At 44.3% G+C, this 22649-nt stretch overlaps 2 protein-coding genes across 9 annotated transcripts; one reads left to right on the top strand and one right to left on the bottom strand.

The window, feature by feature from the left end:
• Positions 1–4228: 4228 nt before the first annotated feature.
• LOC310818585 (proteasome subunit alpha type-7) lies at positions 4229–7031 on the bottom strand. The gene is made up of 7 exons (XM_083689576.1): positions 6863–7031; positions 6310–6436; positions 5964–6088; positions 5399–5521; positions 5165–5284; positions 5009–5071; positions 4229–4677 (listed from the first exon to the last, which is right to left on the bottom strand). Exons 1-7 carry the CDS (start codon positions 6962–6964, stop codon positions 4582–4584), a joined length of 756 nt encoding a protein of 251 aa, XP_083545702.1. The 5' UTR covers positions 6965–7031; the 3' UTR covers positions 4229–4581.
• Positions 7032–7729: 698 nt separating this feature from the next.
• Positions 7730–19710, top strand: ss18 (SS18 subunit of BAF chromatin remodeling complex). 8 transcript variants are annotated; one of them, XM_083690660.1, is made up of 13 exons: positions 7730–7878; positions 8591–8667; positions 8919–9003; positions 9679–9714; positions 10225–10381; positions 10895–11125; positions 11374–11544; positions 11953–12030; positions 13150–13245; positions 14467–14589; positions 16159–16292; positions 16880–16943; positions 17832–19710. In XM_083690660.1, exons 1-12 carry the CDS (start codon positions 7810–7812, stop codon positions 16895–16897), a joined length of 1275 nt encoding a protein of 424 aa, XP_083546786.1. In that variant the 5' UTR covers positions 7730–7809; the 3' UTR covers positions 16898–16943; positions 17832–19710. The 8 variants fall into 8 exon arrangements, with proteins under 8 accessions (XP_083546786.1, XP_083546785.1, XP_083546784.1 ...); XM_083690659.1 differs by lacking the exon at positions 16880–16943 and having other exon boundaries at positions 9682–9714; XM_083690658.1 differs by lacking the exon at positions 16880–16943.
• Positions 19711–22649: the final 2939 nt, after the last annotated feature.

Genomic DNA, 22649 nt, shown 5'->3' with positions numbered 1-22649 from the left:
CCCTCTCCTTATGTGCCGGATGACATTTTCCTGTAACCCCCGTCCCGTGTAATGCTATGTGATGTGTGTGACTGGCTTCTGCCACAGCCCTCATTGGCCAAGTGCCCCTGGGCCATCGCTTCCTGCCCCGTGGCACCCTGAGAATTGTTGATTTAGCCCTGTCTGCTCCTTTTTGGCTCTTTCTTCCCCTCTCCCTCTCTCTCTCTTTCTCTTTCTTAGCCCCACTTCCTTGTTTCCCTTCCCTCCCTCTCTTTCTCCATCTCTCTTTCTCTCTATCTGGTAGCTTAGCCTAGTATCCTCTTTCAATTAGAGGAGGATGCAGTTGTAGTTTCCATTGAGACAACACCCCTGTTAGGTCAGGCGATGTCAGAGAGCTGTAACAGTAAACCGTTCCTTTAGTCTGTAAACACCAACTGTTAGTATTCCAACGCCATTCAACCGAACAATGGCAAAGTCTATCAATGCCGTTCGCTGTATCCCATTACCTGACTGTATATGTTAGCGACCGTGATGACAATGATGGAAGACGGTGTTCGAGAGTGGAAGATAGATGTGATAGCCTGTATGAGAACGAATGAATGATATGGAAGAAATAGCAGAGAAATGTTTTAAAAATGCATCCCCGGAGCTATTGTGATGAACATCACAGGTTGGCAGTGTCGAATTTTCAGGCCTTCATATACAGTACCATCAAATTGCCCGTCTTTTACTCAAAGATACTGTTGGTATACCCTGCAGGGAATGAGTAAAGGCTAAGGACTGCCTTGGTGTGTGTATCTGTCGACATTTGACAAGCAGAAAAGGGACAGTGTTGAGAATGTAGCCTTTCATGACCCAACACACTCTGACAGCTTGGCCATTGCTCGGGGATATAAGCGTTGTTGTTTTTTTAATCTGACAATTTTAAGCAAACCGACTCTCTCTCGATGGATTCAATTGTTCTGAGAGCCTTTGAGGCTGTGTATGTTAAAGCGCAGAGACAAAAAAACATGTCAGAAGCCAGTAGATTCTGCTCACTGTTAGCTAGACTCAAACTGTCAGTCTTTAGGACAAAAGTGAAATGAACGTGTAAGTGATATAATGAATGCACTGCGTCTATGCAACACTGCGCCCTGCTGGCGGAAAGTGGTACTAGCTTTTCTGAGCTCAGCTGCACTGTGTAGCAACACTCTGTAGAAGAGGACTGATATAACCTTAACTCCCAAGGGTTGTGTGTATGTGTGCCTGTGTGCCTCTGTGTGTGTGTGTGTGTGTGTGTGTGTTTTGCCCTTGAAGCAGTTATCTTATCTACACCTGAGGACATTGCCTACTGATAAATTTAAACACCCCAAGAGGGACCTGCTTTGAAATACAGCCACAGGGTAACACATTAGAATGACAAAATGTAGATCCTAAAAGTGAAATGTGCATACGAATTGAAATCAACACAGGGGAGCACATTGATTTTATTAGACAGTATTACTGCAGTCAGTGGAAGAGGACGCTGCACCTACAGCGTCATTAGAATTGTCATTATAGGACATTTATTTTCTGGATTCAGGTACTAAAAACATACATGTCAGTTTTCAGATTATATTATTCTATTGACTGCTGCTATGCATACAGTAAATACACTGCCTAAGGGCTGTGTGTGTGTGTGTGTGTGTGTGTGTGTGTGAGTGTGTGTGTGTGTGTGTGTGTATGTGTGTGTGTGTGTGTGTGTGTGTGTGCGTGTGTGCAAATGAGTGAGAGAGAGAGCGAGAGAGAGAGAGAGAGAACAAGATATGCTGGGTTGGGGTGTTTGTGCATGTGCGGTTTATACTGTTTAGAATGTGTGTTGTACACACACTAATGTGTCTGCAATATGTGTACACAATTGTTTTGTGTGTGTGTGTGTGTGTGTGTGTGTGTGTGCGTGTGTGTGTGTGTGTGTGTGTGTGTGTGTGTGTAGGCCTATGTGTTTCTGTGTGTGTGTGTGTGTTTGTGTGTGTGTGTGTGTGTGTTGTATGTACACACACACACACACACACACACACACACACACACACACACACAGACACACACACACACACACACACACACACACACACACACACACACACACACACCGTAATGCACTCAGTCTACAGCCCGCAGCACTGTGCATTCTTGCTTGGAGAGCACATGTCCCGGGGCCTCGTTCCTCCGTCGATGACCTCTGGTGGAGCCATTATTTTCTGCATTAATGACGAACAGGCAACAGCAGCAGCAGCAAGCGATGAGAGAGAGAGATGGGCTTTGTCCCCGGGCTCTGTAGCTCTGATTATATGGGCAACAACAACGGCAGCTAGGAATAAAAAAAAGAAAAGCAAAAAAAAACAAGAGAGTCTTCCCACAAGCAGTTGAAAACAGAAGAAGAGGCAGCTCAGCTCATCTCAGCTCTGCTCAGCTCAGCGCTAGGACATAAGCTGCTCTCGGTCTATTGACGAGATGGATCAGATAACCTCCTGTGTCTGAGAGGATTACCCAGAGTGAACTTTGGGTAAAAGTTTAAAAGTGTCTTATTTGGTGCGTTTCTTTTGTTATTCCGAATCACTTTCTCTATCACTACCCCCCCCCCCCCCCCCCAGCTTCAAGATCACGGTAGCAAGGTGTCTCCGTTAGTTTTTTTTCTAGTTTTTAGTTTTTAAGGGCTCCTTGAAACAATTTACAATGTTTACCTGTTCAAATTGAATTCAAAATGCTGAACAGATAATGAAAATAGGACAGGAACGTTCATCCTAAATGAACACATCTGCACTATCCTTCCCGCACATCATCCCCTAGTAACTGACACTGTCTCCTGATGTGTGACAACTCAGCTACAACAACCTAGAAAACAGTTTTACCGACAGGATACAGCCCTGTCCCCTGAAATCAACTTGTTCCTACCCACTCATCTCTCAAACAAGACAAATTGCAGACAAATTGCACTCGCTCTTGCCACGGCAACCGTCGCAAACGAACGGGAAAGGCAAAAGCAACCCACTCAGGAAATCCTGGCTCAGGGAGACGAGTCTAAATGAAGGACTTTACCATTCACCATTATGTCTTTGGTAGAGAGTCAGAGGGACCCCCTGGGGCTCTTCGAGTGGCAGCACGCACAACTTTTCAAAGGGCTCCCAGATTAAAGTCACTGAAGTTTCCCACTGGGGTCTGAGGCCGGGATCCCATTAAGCCAGCCCCTACCACACCGCCGGCCATAATTGTGTCTTTGAGAATTCAGAGCAGCGGATGCTTGATAAGCGAATTTAGGGTGAAATAAAAGAGAGAGGAGTCGAGGCAAAAAAAAGGCATCTCGTTGGACCACCATTAAGACACTTCCCTAGCGCCCCTCGCTAATTCGTTTTAAATGACTGAGGGAGAGGTGAGCACTTCATAAAGCAAGTCAAGGCTACTCTTCGTTTGCGGGAGGAGCCGTGGTGCGGGGCTCCAGAATGCTGATAAATGAAAACATTGCCTTTATGGACACTTATTAGGCCTAGTCTACCCTGCCACTGCTGAGGTGATGAACAGTAGTGATCTTTTTTGTACACCACTGTGAATCAAATTAAGGAGGAATAATATGTAGGATGATTTTTTGTAATGAGAGTAATAATAAGCTCATAATATAGGATGAATGTTCATTGAATTTGATGAAAAGCAGTCTAAATAATATGCTAGTATCCTACTAAAGATTGCTACTAACAGATATTGTAGTATCTGTATGCACAAGACAAGCTACATAAAATAAAGCTTGAGAAATAGCATGATACATTATTCAAATCCTCCTTCTAGAGTATACAGTAGGTCAATGGAAAAATGATTGCCAATTGTAATTGCCAGTATGGTATATGGCAAAAACATGAGGGTTATCATATTGTGCAATCTTGATATCATACCTGTATTAGATGTGATTCTTAAAATGAATGTATTTATTAGCATATATAATTAGAATGTATATATGGATACATTTCAGGATAAACCATGCATTGTAAATCACCCCTAATTATCATCTATGTAAAACTATGCATTTTGAAAATAGACATTATGCAATACATGGTTCTTATTTGTGGGACCACAGAGATAAATGCATCTGGTGCATCTTAAAAATGCCAAACACTTTTGACAGAGATCGTAGTTTAATTGAGTTGTGTGCTGAGTTACATGAAATTAAGCAAATGTGCACAGTCATCTTTTTCTCAGCAAAACAAGAGTAGAAAACGTAACCATGTGAATAACAACAAAGATGATACATAAACAAGTGGACTTTATTAAGCCTTTTGATCCATTTACATGTACTGTTTCAAAGTAGCTAGTTCAATGAAAAACAACATACTGTAACCTTGAATAAGCAGCTATACTTATGCAGCTGAAACCCAATTTGAGAAATGTATGATGAACCTACATTTTTCACGTAAATCATATTGACATCAACGAGATTTGCATGAAAATGACGGTTACATCGCAGATCTCAAGTTAGGACTCAGTCAAAATGAACTGTAGTTGGGACTGTAAACCTTGTGACACTTTCTGATATTTGCAGACCAAACATGCTGCTTTTATCCAAGTGCTAAACGGAAGACTGGGGTTTAAGTAACAATTTTATGTGGATTTTTTGGCCTTTTTCTTCTCTGCCTCCTCTTCCTTCTCTTTCTCAATCTCCGCCACAAGGGTCTCGATTTCTTTGGACTCCAGTAACTACAAACAGCCAAGAAAACAACCGTTAGAGATACAAATACAATTGCATACCGCAAGGAATTAGGACAGTGGAAAAAAGGTTGCCAGACATCAACACTGATGCTGCATGATTTTAGCCATTGCATCAGATTTTTGGAGAAATGTGTTCCACGTAAAGCTAAGTGTTCACAAACTATTCAAAATCAATCAGATCCTTTATCAATCTTACAAAAACCCACCACCTGTCTGTATAAATCTTAAGAACATCTCTCTTTCTTGTTACATATGAAAATCCCATCTGCTGTGCTGGACTTACTAAAAACACAGAGGTAACAACTTTTGATGATATTACCTTCAGGGGCTGATTCCTTCTGATGACAGCGAGTTCAATGTTCTTCCCACCTGACTGAACCACCTGTAGACAAGTTTAATGGCAATGTGAAACATGAAAAAGACGCGTGATATCCAACAGGAACGACCAAAAAAACAACATCTTATTTAACCTCACCTCAAGCAAGGCTTTGATGGCCAGCTTTATGGCCTCGTTGTCCCCAGCGATGGCTTCGTCTGTGTAATTCTTCTCAAGGAATTCCCTCACCGTCTTTGCACTGCGGCCAATGGCATTTGCCTGAACACAAACAAAATCATTGAATTCACAATACCTTTAAACAGCACGAGTCAATATTGTTTTGAGTGACGTCTTCGTTGACTTGCAAAGCAGACAGCCTGCTTATTGACTGACCTTCCATGCGTGGTAGGTTCCAGAGGGGTCTGTCTGATAGAGCCTGGGGGTCCCGTCGTAGTCAAATCCCACAATCAAAGCAGAGATGCCGAATGGTCGGCGTCCGTTGCTCTGGGTGTAGCGCTACAGGATATAAAGACAAAAACAGTCACGCATACGACGCTCAACTTCAAAGAAAATTTGAAGCCATTATAGCATTCAGCCTTATATTAACTTCACTGTGGGACCATATTTAGAAGTTACACCAATATGCAGCTGTGTTGGACAGTGCCTTCCATCGCGGGTCTCTCTCTCCCTCTACAGTCAATGCATTGTTTAGTTCAGAGTGGTGCCTGTCTAATGGATAGTAATGGTCCTCTGTGGCTCAGTTGGTAGAGCATGGCGGTAACAACGCTTAGGTTGTGGGGTTGATTATGGTTCCTGCTGGGACCACATATACTGAAATGTATGCAGTCACTGCAATTAAAGTCACTTTGGATAAAAGCGTCAGTTAAATGGCATATATTATTATATTATTTTAGTAATGCCAAGGCTATGCTGGCACTAGTGGTGTTCAGGTACTGACCTGTTTGAGTGTGGCAATGTATCGTGTGATGTATTCTACGGTGACCGGGTCTTCAACAGTAAGCCTGTGACTCTGGCACTCCACGCGAGCTCTGTTGATCACGATGCGGGCATCTGCAGTCAGACCTGAGGAAGGAAAATGCAGCATAATAAAGGGAGTACACAGTCCAAATGTGAGCAAATGGTTTGGGATATGAGCTACATCACACCAAACAAGCTTCCCATCAGTTCAGATCATGAGCACAAACACAGCAGAAAGATTTGCAAGAAAAAGAGCCTCAACAATAGGAGACATTTTGTTCAGTTACTCCTACATGTAGGCATAAGTGTGTGGCCATCATAAGTACCTGCGAAGGCCATGCAGACGTGCTCGTCCAGAGCACAGATCTTGCGGACAGTTCTCTCCTCCTGCAACTTGGCTACAGATTTCTTCTCAACTCCAAGGACAACAATGTCTTTGCCCCTGATGCCAACCTGGGGGAACGGAATGAAATGAAATAAATTACAATTCAAATACACTGAAGGATACAGTCTTGCGGAAGAAACTAGCTGGTGTTTCAGAACTCTCCCTTCTTAGACTTGACATGACACAATCACATCATTGATCATACTGGAATAAGGAGTGGTAAGTCAAGTGGTTAGACAATTGAGCTAAATTAGCTAGCCAGCTAATTTGCTCCAACATTAATACGACAGTGAATCAACGCGATGTAGTAGTAGCTAGTCGGTCATATAATAAACATGGATAATGTGACGTTTCTTTGATCTTCGTGTTTACAATGTGGTTAAGACGGAACATGCGCGTAAATGTAGCTTGAGACAGAAGAAAGTTGTCAGAATGACACAGCGAGTAGCTAGCAACATAACGTTAGCTAGCTAGCTAAGCAGATTTCAACTTACTGCAGTGGAGCCTTTCTTCACAGCTTCTTGTGCATATTCCACCTGAAAGAGGTGACCATCAGGAGAAAACACAGTAATTGCTCTGTCATATCTTGCTGCCATTGTGTGACGAGAAACAGATAAACTGGGAATAAGAAAGTGTGTTGCTGGCTAGCTCAATTTGCTAGTCCTGCGATTGAGTGTGTGTACTGCAGGAGCGCATGCGCATGAACCCTGAACTAGGACAATACCAAAACAACTTTTATTCTAGGGGTCATAATGATAATAATAATTTCTCATTTCATTAATGACATGATCACTTTTATTCTCAAAAGTAAATTGTATACACCGAGGTGGCAATATACATAATATGCTATTAGATGGGTACTTAGTAAGTAAATGGTTAGTAAGTAAATGGTTATGAAACATTTCCCTTTTCCACAAAGATCCCACGGCTATTTAATGCAAATAAATTGATCACTTTTTATTCATATAGCTCGTGTAGACGGGATAGATTTTTTGTGACTGTCATGTGTCAGTAAAATCATATTTTTTATATATGTAGTGTACTGTTAGTATGTGGATCTAGGGCTGTTTGTCCCCTTTCCGGAGCGTACCATTTCTCAATCCCCTGTGTCCTTTGGGCTGAGTTTGGATTAATCCATTACGAGAAAGGGGTGAATTAAATTTTTTGTAATACGATACATCCATATTACACCCTACAAAACTAAAAAAACACAATAAATTCATTTATTTTACAATCAACTATTTGACAATTTATAAAAAATGCTATAACTACCTCAAGGAAGGTATTGAACATTTCAATGATATGACCCTCTCCCCCTCTAACGGCGTACTACATTACAGAAGAGCATCCTATTCTAAGCTGTCTGGACTGGTCTGAGTTGTACTACAGATTTGCTAAGTGTTGTGTATGTTATAGTTTACTTTGCTTTTAGGAAATCACCATGTCGGTGGCGTTCGCACCTCACAGACAGCGTGGAAAGGGTGATATAACACCCGCAGGAATTCAAAAGGTAATTCATCTTTATCACGCATGAGAACAGAATGGAGGCGTCTAGCACCAGCTGCTGCTAGCCACGTTAGCCTAGCCAGCGGCCAAGTCGAACTGTAAAGAGGGAAATAGATTGGTAACAATGTTGCTAGGGCAAAGCGCGGTCGATATGAACTTCGCGGGAGGAGACAAAGAATATGAAAATGACTCAACGGTTTTGTCAATTTCACGGACGAACGTTGAATTGATCCCCTGCATTATTGGAGGCCTATGCCTTTTCTCAGCTAGATTGTTAGCAAGACGCGTCTTTTGTTAGCAAGGCACGCACCGACACAGTCTGACAAACGCGTCCTCTTGTCCCATTGATTCCTGAATGGCAAGGCGGGATGGCCACTGGGCTCCCGTGTCTCCAGAAACACAGAGTAGGCCTCCCCGCAAAAAGCAAAATATGATCTAGGAGTTCTTGCCCTTCTGAAGTTCAAATAGTCAATGAGGAAAACACAAGTTGATGATGAGTATTGCTTGTGTATCATTCCCTGATCCTCTTTTTCATGAACACACTTCACTTGAATAGGTCCTTGTCTTTTGCCTTTATAAATATAATAGTATTGTTACACTGTTGTGGTCCACTGGATAATATCTGATTAATAAATCATACAGTAGACCTCAGCAGTACATGTTATCCATGAGTATGTTTCCTTGCTTAACAGTTTTCGTTTTTGCTTATGTTTCAGTTACTGGATGAGAACAACCAGCTGATTCAGTGCATAATGGACTTCCAGAGTAAAGGGAAAACAGCAGAATGTTCACAGTAAGTTATCCTAGTGTCAATATATACACAAGCTCAATATTAGTGGTTTGACATGCAGGTTACACAGTAGGCCTATCTGGCAACTGAACTACTCCTCAACTCAATGCCAATCCATTGTACTGCAGTCACAAATAATAGGCCAGAGAACTGCATCTCTCTTCCTGTTTTTGCGCTCTTAAATATGACGTTACTGTGGTTATTGTTGCAACATGCTGTACATTGTCATTGACTTGTGATCTTCCTGTCAACAGATATCAGCAGATGCTCCACAGAAATTTAGTGTACCTGGCCACGATAGCAGACTCCAATCAGAACATGCAGTCACTATTACCTGCTGTGAGTATGGGAACTGGGCAGAGTTTGGGGGTTGGAATATGCAGGAACAAATCTGCAGAATAATCACTCCACATATAGGGAGAGAAAGAAAAATCAATTTGCCCCACTACTTAATACTTAGAGGTTTGCTCACCAAATGAATGTAATTTAAAAATAAAAAAAGGGATTGGGGATTGAACGTTGATTGTGGTTAGTGATTTCAAATCTCGGCTCAAGCATAAAATCTGTCCATGCCCCGAGCAGGATTCTTTTTTTAGGGGGTAGAAGAATACCCTTTCCGATGCTCTCTCATCAGTCTTATTAATTTTACAAATCATGCCACTTAAATGAAGGGCACAAATTCACACAGGGCTAAGATGCCAATTGAAGAATGCCCCCTGCATATTTATTACACCGCCAGCCAGGAACTCCACCAAATTTTGCAAGTGGAGGACCTAAAAGCACTGTGTTTAAAAGGCTGTCAAGCTCTGAACCTATACGTTCTGTGGTGCATGTGAGATTGAATGTTAACATTATATGCCTCATATGCCACCAATGCAAGCTTGCCCCCCCCCCCCTTCCCCCTCCCCCTACCCTACCCCTGCCCCCCCCCCCCCCCCCCCCCCCTGTCTCCCCATTGTTGGTCAAGGGGGAGATGTGTTCATGTTCACCTAGATGCTCTGTACTTGGTTTCAGAAGTGTGACTCCCCAACCCCTGAGGTAAAGCTTGAAGTGAGTATGGGATTGAGAAGTGGGCTTTAATGATGATAGGGTTTTTCAATTTGGTTCACACACAATCGTCATAGTTCATGCTGTGTGTCATATGAGCCCTAGGGATAGAAAACACAGGGACTTGTATTGTCTGTCACTTCATGCCTCGGTGATGTAAAACTGTTGGGGAATGTTTAATTGATGAATGGTAATGTCATAATACAATGCAGTGTTATGTTATGCTGTATGATAGTACGTCCACCCTTTACTACGTCGGGCCCAGTGGTTGCTTTAAGCTCGCCCAGGCAAAGTATAGCCTAAGCCATGTTCTGAAGACGAGACTCACGTCCGTTCACTGTGTACCTTGTTTACATTAATTATAATTGTTCATTTTTCAGATTTCTTTTTCTTTTCATTCAAGATCGCATGGCCACCCATCCATTTATCTCCCTGTCTCTCTCATACATGGCTGATACGTGTATCTGTTTAACACGGCTGGTCTCTGTGTGTGTGTGTTCTCTCTGTCTGCAGCCTCCCTCTCAGAACATGACCATGGGCCCCGGCGGGATGACTCAGAGCGGAGCCCCCCCCCAGCCTCCCCACGGCCACAGCATACCCTCGGAGGGCATGGTCAGCGGCGGACCCCCAGCCCCACACATGCAGAACCAGATGAACGGACAGATGCCTGGTAAGTGACCCCCCCCCCCCCCCCCAACACACACACACACACCAACCCTCCCCTCCTCCTCCTCCTCCTGTCCCTGTCTCACCACGGTTGCCTAGCAACACCACAGAGCTGCGAGAGAGGTCGGGCTGCTGAGCAATGATGTCACCCCGCCTGCAAGCTCCTCTGGTGGTCTCAGACATCTCTTCCCTGTGGTTGTTGTGTTTGTATGTGCGTGTGTGTGGTGTGTTTGTTTGTTTTTGTGTGTGTTTGTGTGTCGAAGCCAGTATTTTTTGTTTTGCCTTCATACTGACAATGTTAGCATTTAGGTCAGTTTTATGCCACAGGGGATGGAATTCAAACCGAGCAGAACCAGTTGTCAAGGTTTTAAGTGCATGTTAGAGTAGCTAGCAAAATAGAAATTGTCACGAAAGGGAATGCGCTATTATCATGTTTTGAAAACCAGCTCTATCCCGCTAAAATCAACATATGACCAAATATTTCTCCGCGATTGAACCGTCTCGTCTCTGTTTCCAGGGCCCAACCACATGCCCATGCAAGGCCCCGGGCCGGGCCCCAACCAGCCCCCCAACATGCCCGCCGGCTCCATGAACATGCCCCCCTCCAGCCACGGCTCCATGGGAGGCTACAACCACGCCGTGCCCTCCGCTCAGGGCATGCCCGCCCAGGGTCAGATGAACATGACTCAGGGCCAGCCGATGGGCAACTACGGGCCCCGGCCCAACATGAACATGCAGCCCAACCAAGGTACACTAGGCTGCCTCGCCTCCCTGACTGGACCCTCACTCACCAACCAACCCCAACCCATCAATAAATCAATCCAATATATTTGTATAGCCTTTTTTAAACAAAAGTTTTTATCGCAACTCACTTTTACTGTACCTTTCTTGGCCTCTGACACCAACCCATCGATCCTTTTGTTGTTGTTGACTTCTTCGGTGTAGCCGTTTAATGTTTGAATGTGTTTTTGAATGTTTTGTGTGCTTGTGCCCCAGGCCCCATGATGCACCAGCAGCCTCCCTCTCAGCAGTACAACATGCCCCCCGGCGCTGCTGGCCAGCACTACCAGGGCCAGCAGAACCCCATGGGCATGATGGGCCAAGTCAACCAGGGCAACCATGTCATGGGGCAGAGGCCCATGCCACCCTACAGACCCCCGCAGCAAGGTAACGCCCCTCAGAGCGGGCAAGGCGCCTGGGGCTTCAACCTCTCCTTTCCCTAAACCCCCCTTTTTTTTTTCCGTCTCTTTGAAGTGAAAAACTATTTTCACTGTCGTTGCTCACACAGACGCAGGTAGTCCATTACCATAGAACACCCCCCACCTGCCCACCCACCTACCCACTGGTGCCCTTAAGTTATTACTTCCAAGGTTGTCAGCCCCCAAACAAAGAAACAATTGTTTGGCGACTATGGGAGTCTCTCAGGTGATCTCCTGAGAAATAGTGGCCCAAGAAAAACCTTAACCCCCTCCCCCCCACCCATTTTCCCCCCACACCAAAAATTATCCCCCCCCTCAACAACACCTTGAATCTACCTGTGTGTGTGTTGTGTGCTGTGTGTGTATGTGTATGTAGGACCCCCACAGCAGTACCCAGGGCAGGAAGACTACTATGGGGACCAATACAGTCACGCAGGACAGGGAGCCTCAGAAGGTAGGAGAACCCTCCAGCCGCTCTTAGACAAAGCAAACCAAAAACCTCTCCGTCTAAAATATGGACTTAGAGGAGCTGTGTTGAGTCGTGGTGGAGAAAGGAACAAGGGGACCGGAGACCGCAGGCCTAAGCCATATACAGCACATCATTCCATCACCGCTGGTTGCCAATGGTTTCTTTCGGTTCTGGTGTTTTTAAATAGAGAATGAGCGGAAGTATGGAATGAACCAATGTGCGGAAAAAGTCAGGGAAAGTTCCGGACTAACTGTTGAGTCGGACTTCAGTGTCACAGTTCCATTAGCATGGTGAGAGGGAAGCTCTGATGCATTTGCCCGTCCATCTCGTGCTTTATACAGCGGTGATAGATAGCCGGTTACTGCTTCTGGCCAATCGTAGTCTTCTGGAGGTGGGGCTCCAAGATAGAACATTTCAGACTTACCTCAGGTAACGCTTTTGTCAGCCAAGGAATGCAAGTCCTCTACTCGCAGCAAATCCGGAGATTTTTAGCGGAAGTCTGAAACGTCTTGGCAGAAGCTAAACATAGAAACATCGTAGCCGACGTTATGGCAAAGAGGAGGCCGGAAGCCGGACTAGATGGACTTCAGCAGAGACCTTTCCTCACGGCATCGCCGGTCACTGATGGGGAGTACCCATAATAAACCACTTCCTCTTGCCTGTGTCAAATCACCTCCTTACCCCTTTCTGAGTTTCTCTGTCGTCCACTGCCTTTCTCTAACTTTCTGACTTCAACCTGTCCCTCCAAAGACACAGCACTCTACAGTCTCAAACAGCTGACATGTTCTGTAGATCCTCTCCAAAGGCATTTTTGTTTTTAACATTGTCCAAAATGCAGACATTCGTGTTTTTTTTGTTTTGTTTTGTTTTGTTTTTTTCTTCTTTAAAAGGAAAAAAATGCCAAACCCATGCATGGCAATCTTAATGTTTTTTTTTAAGAAATAATTGTATTGATGAATATTATATGACTGATAAGATATAGAGTTAATTTGTAATCCTTTTTTCCCCCCATTAATTGAGTTTTATCACCTCAATAAATCCTTTTTTCCTCTCGTAACTGAGGGCATTAACAACTCTTCCTATCTCCTTGTCAAATCGATGTAGGTCTTAGTGAATACACTTTGCAACAGCCACCGTATCCTGATCAAGGCTGTGATAGGCCTAATGAGGAGGATTCCTCACCACATTCCCACGAAGGAGGTACACCTTCACACAAATGTACACACCTAGTTTAAAAGGAAGAGGCTAAGCGAAAGAACATATTACTTTTTTTTTGTATTTTTTGACCTTTTTTTGTGTTCTTTGCTTATGTGGAGACATATTTTTCGGCTATCCCATGGGTTTCCACACACAACGCACACTTATTTGCCAAACATATCATAAAAGCTGTTGCATTCGATAGTTTGAAGACTAAAATGCTTAGCTAGCTTTTTACAAATTAACATCATCTACAACACACTTTTATCAATATTATTTCCCCCTCTCCCCCCCCCCCCACCCCCACCCCCCATTTAGACTTCCGTGGCCAGCAGAGGTTTAGTTAGTAGCTGAAGCTTGCAGAGTCTGTGCCCTCCTTTTTCCTGTCTTCATTTTAGTTTTTCCCTTATCTGATAATGTTGACCAAGCTTTTCATTATTTACTTATTTTTTTTGCTCCTAGGGGGTGTCAGGTAAGGATGCTTAAAAAGGTGTCGCAATAACAACTCTCTGCATCGAGAAAAACAACAACTGCTCACATTGCTCAAATTCCTCTCACTCTCTCTATGGGCTTCCTCACAGTTTTTTGGTTTCATTTCTCCTTTGATTCTTGTTGCACAAATTGTCCTCTCGAAGCGATGTGAGCGCGACCAAGCAGCCATCCAGCAGTAATCCAACATATGAAAATGTGAGCTGTTTTTGCTGAATCCAACTCAGCCTAAATTAGTGTTTCAAAGCCACAATCTGTAATTGGTGAAGCCATTTTTGCATATATAGATAGTGTGATGTATTTATTCTGGAAGAATATTTCTTGTAGGCATCTCACAAGCTTAATTAAAACTGTCTTACCCCGTCTTAACACAAAATATGAGGCTGTTTTATTTCATTATGTTTACAAACAGCAGGAACATAAACAAGCACTGCATAGCTTCAAAATATGTTTAAAACTTCCCATGTCGATGTCACAGACTGGGCAACCGCAGCTCTGTTTTTGATTCTGAGAGCAGTAACATTTCCCCCACCCCATCCCTAAGCTTCATGTGGTTGGATGCTTTTTTTTGTTGTTTGTTTTTTGCAAATTACAGATTGTGGCTTTAAAAGATTCCAATTGAAAACACTATTTGGCTGTCTGCTGTGTCGTCCTCGAGCTGGGGTTCACGCTCATTCAGAGATGGCTGGATTGCTTGTCCATTGAGCTCATGCCGCTCTCTGTCGCCCCCTGTAGGTAACGCCCAGTACGGCCAGCAGCAGGAGGCCTACCAGCAAGGTCCCCCCCAGCAGCAAGGCTACCCTCCACAGCAGCAGTACCCCGGCCAACAGGGCTACCCAGGACAGCAACAGGGCTACGGTGGGTGGGAAGAAAAGCATCACTGACCAGCTCTCTCTCGTTCTCGTTCTCTCTCTCTCTCTCTCTCCCTCTCCCTCTCCCTGCCTGTTCCTCCCTCTTCTGCCTATTCATTTGCTCTGAAAGGATTGCAGCGATTCACTACCACTCTGCTAAGGGCTGGTAGTCCACCCTCGTCCTGCAGGAGGCACTATTTGCTTTCTGTTAAGTTGCCTTCACACATTGCACGTCCTAAATACATACCTCAATCTTGAATATGGACCTCATATTTCCCGAACCAAACTACTACTGAACTAATTGATACGGTACACTTTTGATGTCACAGCGCAATCACGGCCAAAGTCAATTCGACAACCACCTCAACGTGAATTTGAAGGGGTTTAATCTCGCTCGAAGTGATGGATACACCGTCACGTTGATCAGAGGAGGTAGCTGGCAGTGAAGTAGGTGTGTACCCCTGGTGCTGCGCAGAGAGAGAGAGAGAGAAGGTAGGAGGGCAGGCTTATAGGCAACTACCCTGGGCAGTGTGTGTGGGAGGGGGAGCTACAGCTCTCCTTTTTAACCAAAAAAAAAAATCCTATCTGCTCCCCTCTCTCTCTCTCTCTCTCTCTTTCCATCTCACTCTCTTTCCTTCTCCCTTTCCATCTCTCTCTGAGCCAGAGGCCTTTCTCTCATGTCAGTAATGAGCTGGTGGAGAGAGGCAGAGGCTGCGAGGTGGGCTCCATCTGGTGCACACACACACACACACACACACACTCACTCACTCACTCACTCACTCTCTTTCACACACACAAACACACACACACACACGCTATCTCACAGGCCCCCACAACCGCGGCGGTAGGCATTACGAGCTTCCTAACGATGCTGCGTGGGCCCCTCGTTTGACTCCAGCCTCGGTCGGGCTCGGGCTCGGGCCGTTTGAATGGCGGCGCCGGGCGGAGGGCGCTACGCCACGGCAGGGCCCTGATGAAGTGATTTTTAATGAGGAGCCGCTCCTCCTAATGAAGGCCCACGGAATCTCATTGATGTCTCCTTGCATTAGAGGAGCTACGCCCTGGCTCCAGTCAGACCCCGCGCTACCTCATTACTGTGTGTGTGTGTGTGTGTGGGTGTGTTGTGCCAATTTAAACACATCATGGGCCTGAGCCCAGATTATCTACCACCACCAGCCTCTGACAGTGAAGCTATCGTTGTCTTTATTGCAGTGTATTAGCAAGATACTCACGGTAAGACCGGTGGGGAATACCCCCAAGCTCTCAATGTTACTAGAGGGCATGATATGGTAGATACATGATATGATATGGTAGATACATGATATGATATGGTAGATACATGATATGATATGGTAGACACATGATATGATATGGTAGATACATGATATGATATGGTAGATACATGATATGATATGGTAGATACATGATATGATATGGTAGATAAATGTAAAACTCCTATGACCGGAATTGTCCCGGTCAGGTCATGTGGACGGGAAAACTGGCTTGTCTTTTTTTTTTGTCTCGGCAAATAAATAAAACTTCTCAAACTACGACTCCCTATCTCTCCTGACCCCAGGTCCCTCCCAGGGCGCCCCGGGCCAGTACCCCCAGGGCTACCCCCAGGGCCAGGGCCAGCAGTACGCAGCCTACCGCCCCCCTCAGCCCGGCCCCCCGCAGGCCCAGCAGCAACGCCCATACGGCTATGACCAGGTGAGTATGGGCCCCACGGGCAGGCGGACCTAACAACCCCCCTACCTACCTGTGTGTGGCTCTTTTATGTGTTGCCCTTTTTTATGTTTAAGTTGTCAGAAACCAAGGAAACCAATAAGAGATATAGCTTTGAGCTAACGCATGCGTCAGGGAGTGTAAGCGTCAGGGAGTGTAAGCAAAAGAGGCAGGGGTGGAGGTGGGTAGTTTGTGCATGCTGATTGCTGATAACTGTGTGGGGGGTTTGTAAGGTATAGTCAGCTGTAGTCCGGGTTCTCCTCATTTGGAGACACCTGACCTTGCCACTAGGCCTAATTCCAGTGGCATTTTAAGCGTCCTGAGTTTTAAAGGCTAATTATATGCCTAGGCTTATATGATAAGTTCAGGGCAGTCATACAAGAGGGCTATGGGCTACTGACTATCCCTCTGAAAGCTAAGCGTCTCTCCTCTCCTCTAAAGGTAACAGACTTTGAAAGTGTCGGGAGGGGAGAGAGCTAAGCTTATCCTGTATGCCCTGTCATTTCTGTGGTCCTTTTTTTTTTGGGGGACCACAGCTACATATTGTGATATCTTTATCTTTGAATATTCAGGGGCACATGAGGAAATAAAGACGCAGGGATTTGAACCCCCTGACTAGCTCTGTAAGAAGCAAAGGTAATGGTTGCTGTGAAGACCCTCCACGTTCCAATCTAAGGACGTTTTTGACCAACTATACTATAGCCTTGATTTTGCATTTTGTCATGTTTCTCCTCTGTCTCCTTACTGTATTTTATATCTAATTTCCTTCTCTACTTTTCTTCTTTTTTTTTTCATTTTTTTTTTTTAACCAGGGGTCGAATACAACACGATACATATCAAGCACAGTCTGCAGAGGGAACATAAATGTAGATAGCTTGGAATTGGTTTCATCGACCAAATGAATTAGAATGATAAAGTACAGCTCATCTTCCGCTTCTTTACCTGTTTTCATGCAATTGATGACATTGAAATATTTGTTGCATTGTTGAATGATTATTCACTGTCAATATGGCAAAGTAAAGGACATCCTACCAAAGTCATACTGAAATTGAAACCGAAAAAGCAAGAATTTCATTTAAACGCAATTCTTATATCTTAACAAATTGCTAGAGTTAATGCCTGCCATGGATAAGTCTCTTTTTCGACCCCTGTTTAGAAATGCACTTACTTGAGTATTTTACAAGTTTTTTACACTGAAATAGCACTCATAGCACACTATGTACAATACTTACAGCAGCATCAGCCTCCTGCTGCAGTAAGATCAAGTAAAGTTTCCTCCCTGCTTTCACTAGTTACCATACCTGTTAACTGAGGCCATGCTGCCACCTGCTGGTTAACTACAGCCAATGCAGACAAACATAAAAATGCCTTCAAACCAGTAACATATGGTTGAATACCCACAGATGTGCTTGTTTGCATCCAAGTTAGATGTATAAATATTAGCATTTCCTTAACAAATGGCTGTTTGTTTTGAGATGCAATGTCATTACGATGTGTCCATTGACGCTCTTCCTCCTTCCTCAGGGTCAGTATGGAAATTACCAGCAATGAGCAGTCAGGACACTCCCCCAAGAGCCCTGCTCTAACCTCTGACCTCTGTTATCAACTGTTATCTGGACTTTAATAACGGCTGCAGCTCACTGGGACGCCCTGTCAAACACACACAAAAACACCCTTTGCTCCCTTATGTCTGGGCATTTCTACTAATGTACAAAGTTGATTTTCTCTTATTGTGTATAATGAGATGATCATGTCAAATTCCACGACTCACCCCTCCACTCCCCTTCTGGTCCGAGTTGTCTCAAAAGCAGCGATGCCTTAAAATGTAACAGAGCTGCCTTAAAAAATCAGAGCATTGCAGATTGTGAAAAAGGGCAAAAAAAAATCTAATCAAAAAAAATCACAGAGGACAAAACTGTACAGAATTCACACTCTTGTAGTGCAATGTTACTCCATCCTTTAGCTCCCTGATCATCAGAAGCAATAATGCCAAGGGGATGGTGGGGGTGCAGCAGGGATGAGTCCTCGCCCCAGACAAACTTCTACTAGGCCATGGTACATGTCAAGGTCACACGTAATGATGTAAAAACTGTATTTTATGCTTTTTAGATGGAGGCTAACTTTGTATAAGAACTTGGAGACTAGTACTAAATATTGTGTTTTTATTTTCTTTTTTTCTTTCCTGAAGTGTTGTCTTGTAATTTTTTGTTTTTGAGCTGTGTAACATTGTCCCCCATCCAGCACATTGTTGTCATTGTCCCCAATTTAGTTTTATTTTTTTGTTGAATTGTGTCTCTGCTATTTCAGTGACTTGTACATCAGATGTCTGCTTTGGGTGGACAGATACCTTGGGTTTATTAATGAACTGTACATAGAGAAAACCCTTAAAACAAACCAAGACGATCCACCTGTCGTAGAGCATCTATGCTGAAACTTGAGTTTCTTTGGTCAATGTTACTGTTTTTCGGAATTTAGAATACACGTCTGTGAACTGTAGATATGATTTCTATGATCAGCGTTCAACTCAAATGTCCGTGAAAATCTTCAGTGAGAGATTGGCATTTAACTCAAATGTTGAGTGTACGTCTCAGAATGCTTCCAGTGCCCTCAATTCCTCAAAAGTTGAAGTTGGATGCATAAATCAACTGTCAGAATATGGCCTTGACATTTGACTCGAGCCTGTTTTTATTGGACAGCTGGACAACATATTCAGTTGGGAGATATTCTGAACCATGCAGATAGGACTAATGTATAGTAGGCGTGGATCTCTGTTCTACATTATGGACAATAGCGTCTGTTCAATACATTACGTTTTTATCTGCAATTTTATGAACATTCTGCCCTACTGAATATTCCCATAATGGCGTTGAGGCTGTATTTTGACCAAAGTGAGTCTTGGCGGACGGTCAAACTCACTCATACACTATATGCCCTGTCTTTACAATGTTGGAAGCCATTTTTCCCCCAGAATAAACTTCAGTTGTTGTAATTCAAAAAGTGTCATGTTGTACGTTTACCATCGTCTGAATGATAAAAGTATTTAGCCTAAGATATAAGAAAGGCTCACAAAGTGTCAATGTCAAATATTATGTAAACGAAATGAAATGCATTAAATGTCATGCAATATTTTACATCTGTAAAGAGTTTTTCTATGAAGTCATTGGCTTGATGAACATTCTGCTATTAACACATTTTGTCACAGAGGAGGGAAGTAAATCATATTACAGTCAGCCTCAATGCTATAGTTTATGTTGTAGAGCAATTTTTGGAGTATGTTAACTTACTTTTCATTCTGCACCCCTTGAGAATGAAAAGATGTACTATGTATCATTGTGATGTGAAACTGTACAGAATGTAATTGTGAAAAAACTGCAACAATAAATTGCTGAGATTTTTTTTTATACTTTTGGACCCTCTGTTTTTTTAATGTGTGTGGGGCGGGGGGGGGTCTACACTTTGCCTAATGGGCATAAGAGACATATTGCGATTACAAAAAATGCTTTGAAATGACCAAGGCTACTTCATAAAAAAAAAAAAATATGTCTGGCCATCTGTCTATCATCAAAGCTATTTGTGTATGGACCGCATCTACTGTACGGTCAGTTTGAAGTGAATAAAGATGCTTCCACACCCCTGCCTGTGATGTATCCAGATGCATCTGGATAGGACCAGGGCACATTTACACCCAAAATTACCTCCCCCTCCCCCCTTCTCACCCCCTTGGCTCCCTCCAGAGAGGGAGAGGGACTACCTGTCACAGAGGGGGGAGGGATACAGATGGTACGCCAGATGTGTGGCCGGAGCACGTGACTGAAGTGTGGTGATGGTGTTAGCAGGGCCACTGCCTGGGCAGTACGTGTCCGTGTCCGTCCGTGTGTGTGTGTGTGTGTGTGTGTGTGTGTTTGTGTGTGTGTGTTTGTGGTTCTGTTAGAGCGAGAGAGAGAGAGACCGAGTAAAAGACCATCAAACCTCTGCGTGTATGTGTCTGTGTGTGAGCGCATGTCTATATATAAGTATCCACATACTACATGCGTGTTTATGTTCCGTGCATGCTATGCTCGGGGTCTAGTGGCATCTCCCAGTCACCCTCCCAAACCGCCTCCCCCCTCCCCCCCCCCCCCCCTCCTCACCATCCTGCTGCTCCACAGCTGGCCGCCCCACCCCTTCCCAGCTGCCACTGGGGCTCCCCCTGGCCCCTCAGCTTGGCAGACCTGCCGTTTTGGGCGCTCCCCCACCAGTCCTCCCTGGCAGCTGCCGCCCTCAGCTGCGCCCACGCAGACGGGGATTGGGGTCGGACAAAGTCACTCCTCCTGTGACTGTGTCTGGGGCCGCAGGGGGGTGCGAGGGACGAGGGGGTGGGAGGAGGAAGATGAGGCGACGGGAGGAAGACTCCTCCTGAAGACCCTTCCTGTGATGGAGGATGTCTTTTTTGGACACTCCGTGAGCCATGGATGCAGGAGGTTGGACACCGGTCACTATGATGTGTGACGCTGTTGAATGGTGAGGGAATATGGATGACACCCCCTCCCTTTCATGGTCTGTGTTCTTCCGTGTTTACTTCCATGCATGTATTTTCGGACACCCCTCTGGTCTTCTGACCACACTTCATCCTATATCAAACACTCCACAGTCATGAAGTAGACATTTGTACATTTCATACAAATAGCATGTGTAACCTTCAACTCTAACAATTATCATATATATATATTTTTTTTTTTAATCTGTCGATTTCCGTCTAGCCAGAAATGTTAAATCATGCCTTCTCCATCTGTGGAATATCAAGAAAGAAGTAAAGGGGAAGAACAATGATTTGCAGTTCATTGTGATTGGTGGCAAGGCAAACAGGAAGGTGACAGTGTTATTTCAGAGGATGATTATCTTGTTCAATATTTTGATAATTATAATTCAGGGCCACCATTCAGACAAGAGGGGGGGGGGGGGTTGAACCACTGAGGGGAAAATGACATTGTGATCATAGCTGGCAGGCAAGATGTGATCTCTCTCTCTCTTTCTCTCTCTCTCTCTCTTTCTCTCTCTCTCTCTCTCTCTCTCTCTCTCTCTCTCTCTCTCCGTGTGACAGAAAGTCTATGGGGAGGAATAAGAGGTAGTTATGGGGGGGAATGCAGCAGCCTCCACAGTTTAATTGGAGATGTGTCACACTAAATAAATGGTGCAAAAACAAGCGCTGACTGGAGGCTTGAGGGAGGGGCCCAGGGGAGGCAGCCTGCTTTATTGGGCAGGAGAGCTCTGCACCGCTCCAGGGTGAAACGGGGCTATGCTCAACTAAGGTACCCTCTCCACCCTCTCCTCCCTCTCCACCCTCTCCACCCACCACCCACCCATACCACTGAACTCCCAGCCTCTCGCAAGCCCTCTAGTCGGAGAGAAAGAGAAAGCATCGATTTGATTTGCGAAATATTGTTGTGATGGTTCAGTGTGTGTGTGTGTGTGTGTGTGTGTGTGTGTGTGTGTGTGCATGTGCATGTGTGCATGAGTGTGTGTGTGTGTCTATGGTTGGAACGGAGGCTAGGGGTGAACTTGGTGACCTGAAAGAAGAGCTATTGATTTTTCTGACAGCAATCAAGAAGAAATCGTATTCCTGATCTGCAGCATATCTCAATTCCAACAAAATCTATGAACATAAAAATCCTGCACAAGCCAAGTCTATAATATCTTTCCAGCCCTCTCAAACCATCTACACCAATGGATGTTTTGATACAATGTAGCCAGTGAAATTTGCCTGTCCAATCCATACATGACCTCAGAGCACCTTTGGGAAATGTGTTTTCCAATATTCTATCAATGTTAATATCTGTTGTCCTCTGCAATCTTGCCTCATCTGTGCAGTATGTATCTAACAGAGATTCTCTGCTCCTGATATGAATTGTGATTTACGTCTACACTGTGTCCTAGTAATTGGATATGACAACATCCTCTTCAGTCTCCCTGGGGAAAAAGAGGAGGGTTCAGTCTATTATGACCTGTGTCATGAATATGTCACACAACAACACAAAGGTCCACCATTTTGAAAAACACGTAAGGAAATTCAATTACAAGTCACTATGATGGAGCTGTCCTATTTTCTGGGAATAAAGGTTGTTAGGATGTTTTGAAGAAGATCATTTGGCAATGTTTGCGAGGAAGGGGGTCATAATTGCCTGCATACCGTATCATGAATGTAGTAAAACCTAATATAACCTCGTCGTATTTTCCTCGAAATCAACTGAAAAGCTTGTTAGTGACATGGGATTAGTGTGCACAATTGTGTTTCCAATATTTGTTGCAGTTCAGCCATCGACTCAAATGAAGAGTGTGCTCTTCTGTTTGTGTTTGAGCCCTCAT

Source organism: Argentina silus (genome assembly GCF_951799395.1).
Source record: "Argentina silus genome assembly, chromosome: 18".
In the NCBI taxonomy this organism is placed as follows: Eukaryota; Metazoa; Chordata; class Actinopteri; order Argentiniformes; family Argentinidae; genus Argentina; species Argentina silus.
The sequence above is the reverse complement of the archived record's forward strand: the minus strand, read 5'-3'. Positions and strand labels throughout refer to the sequence as shown.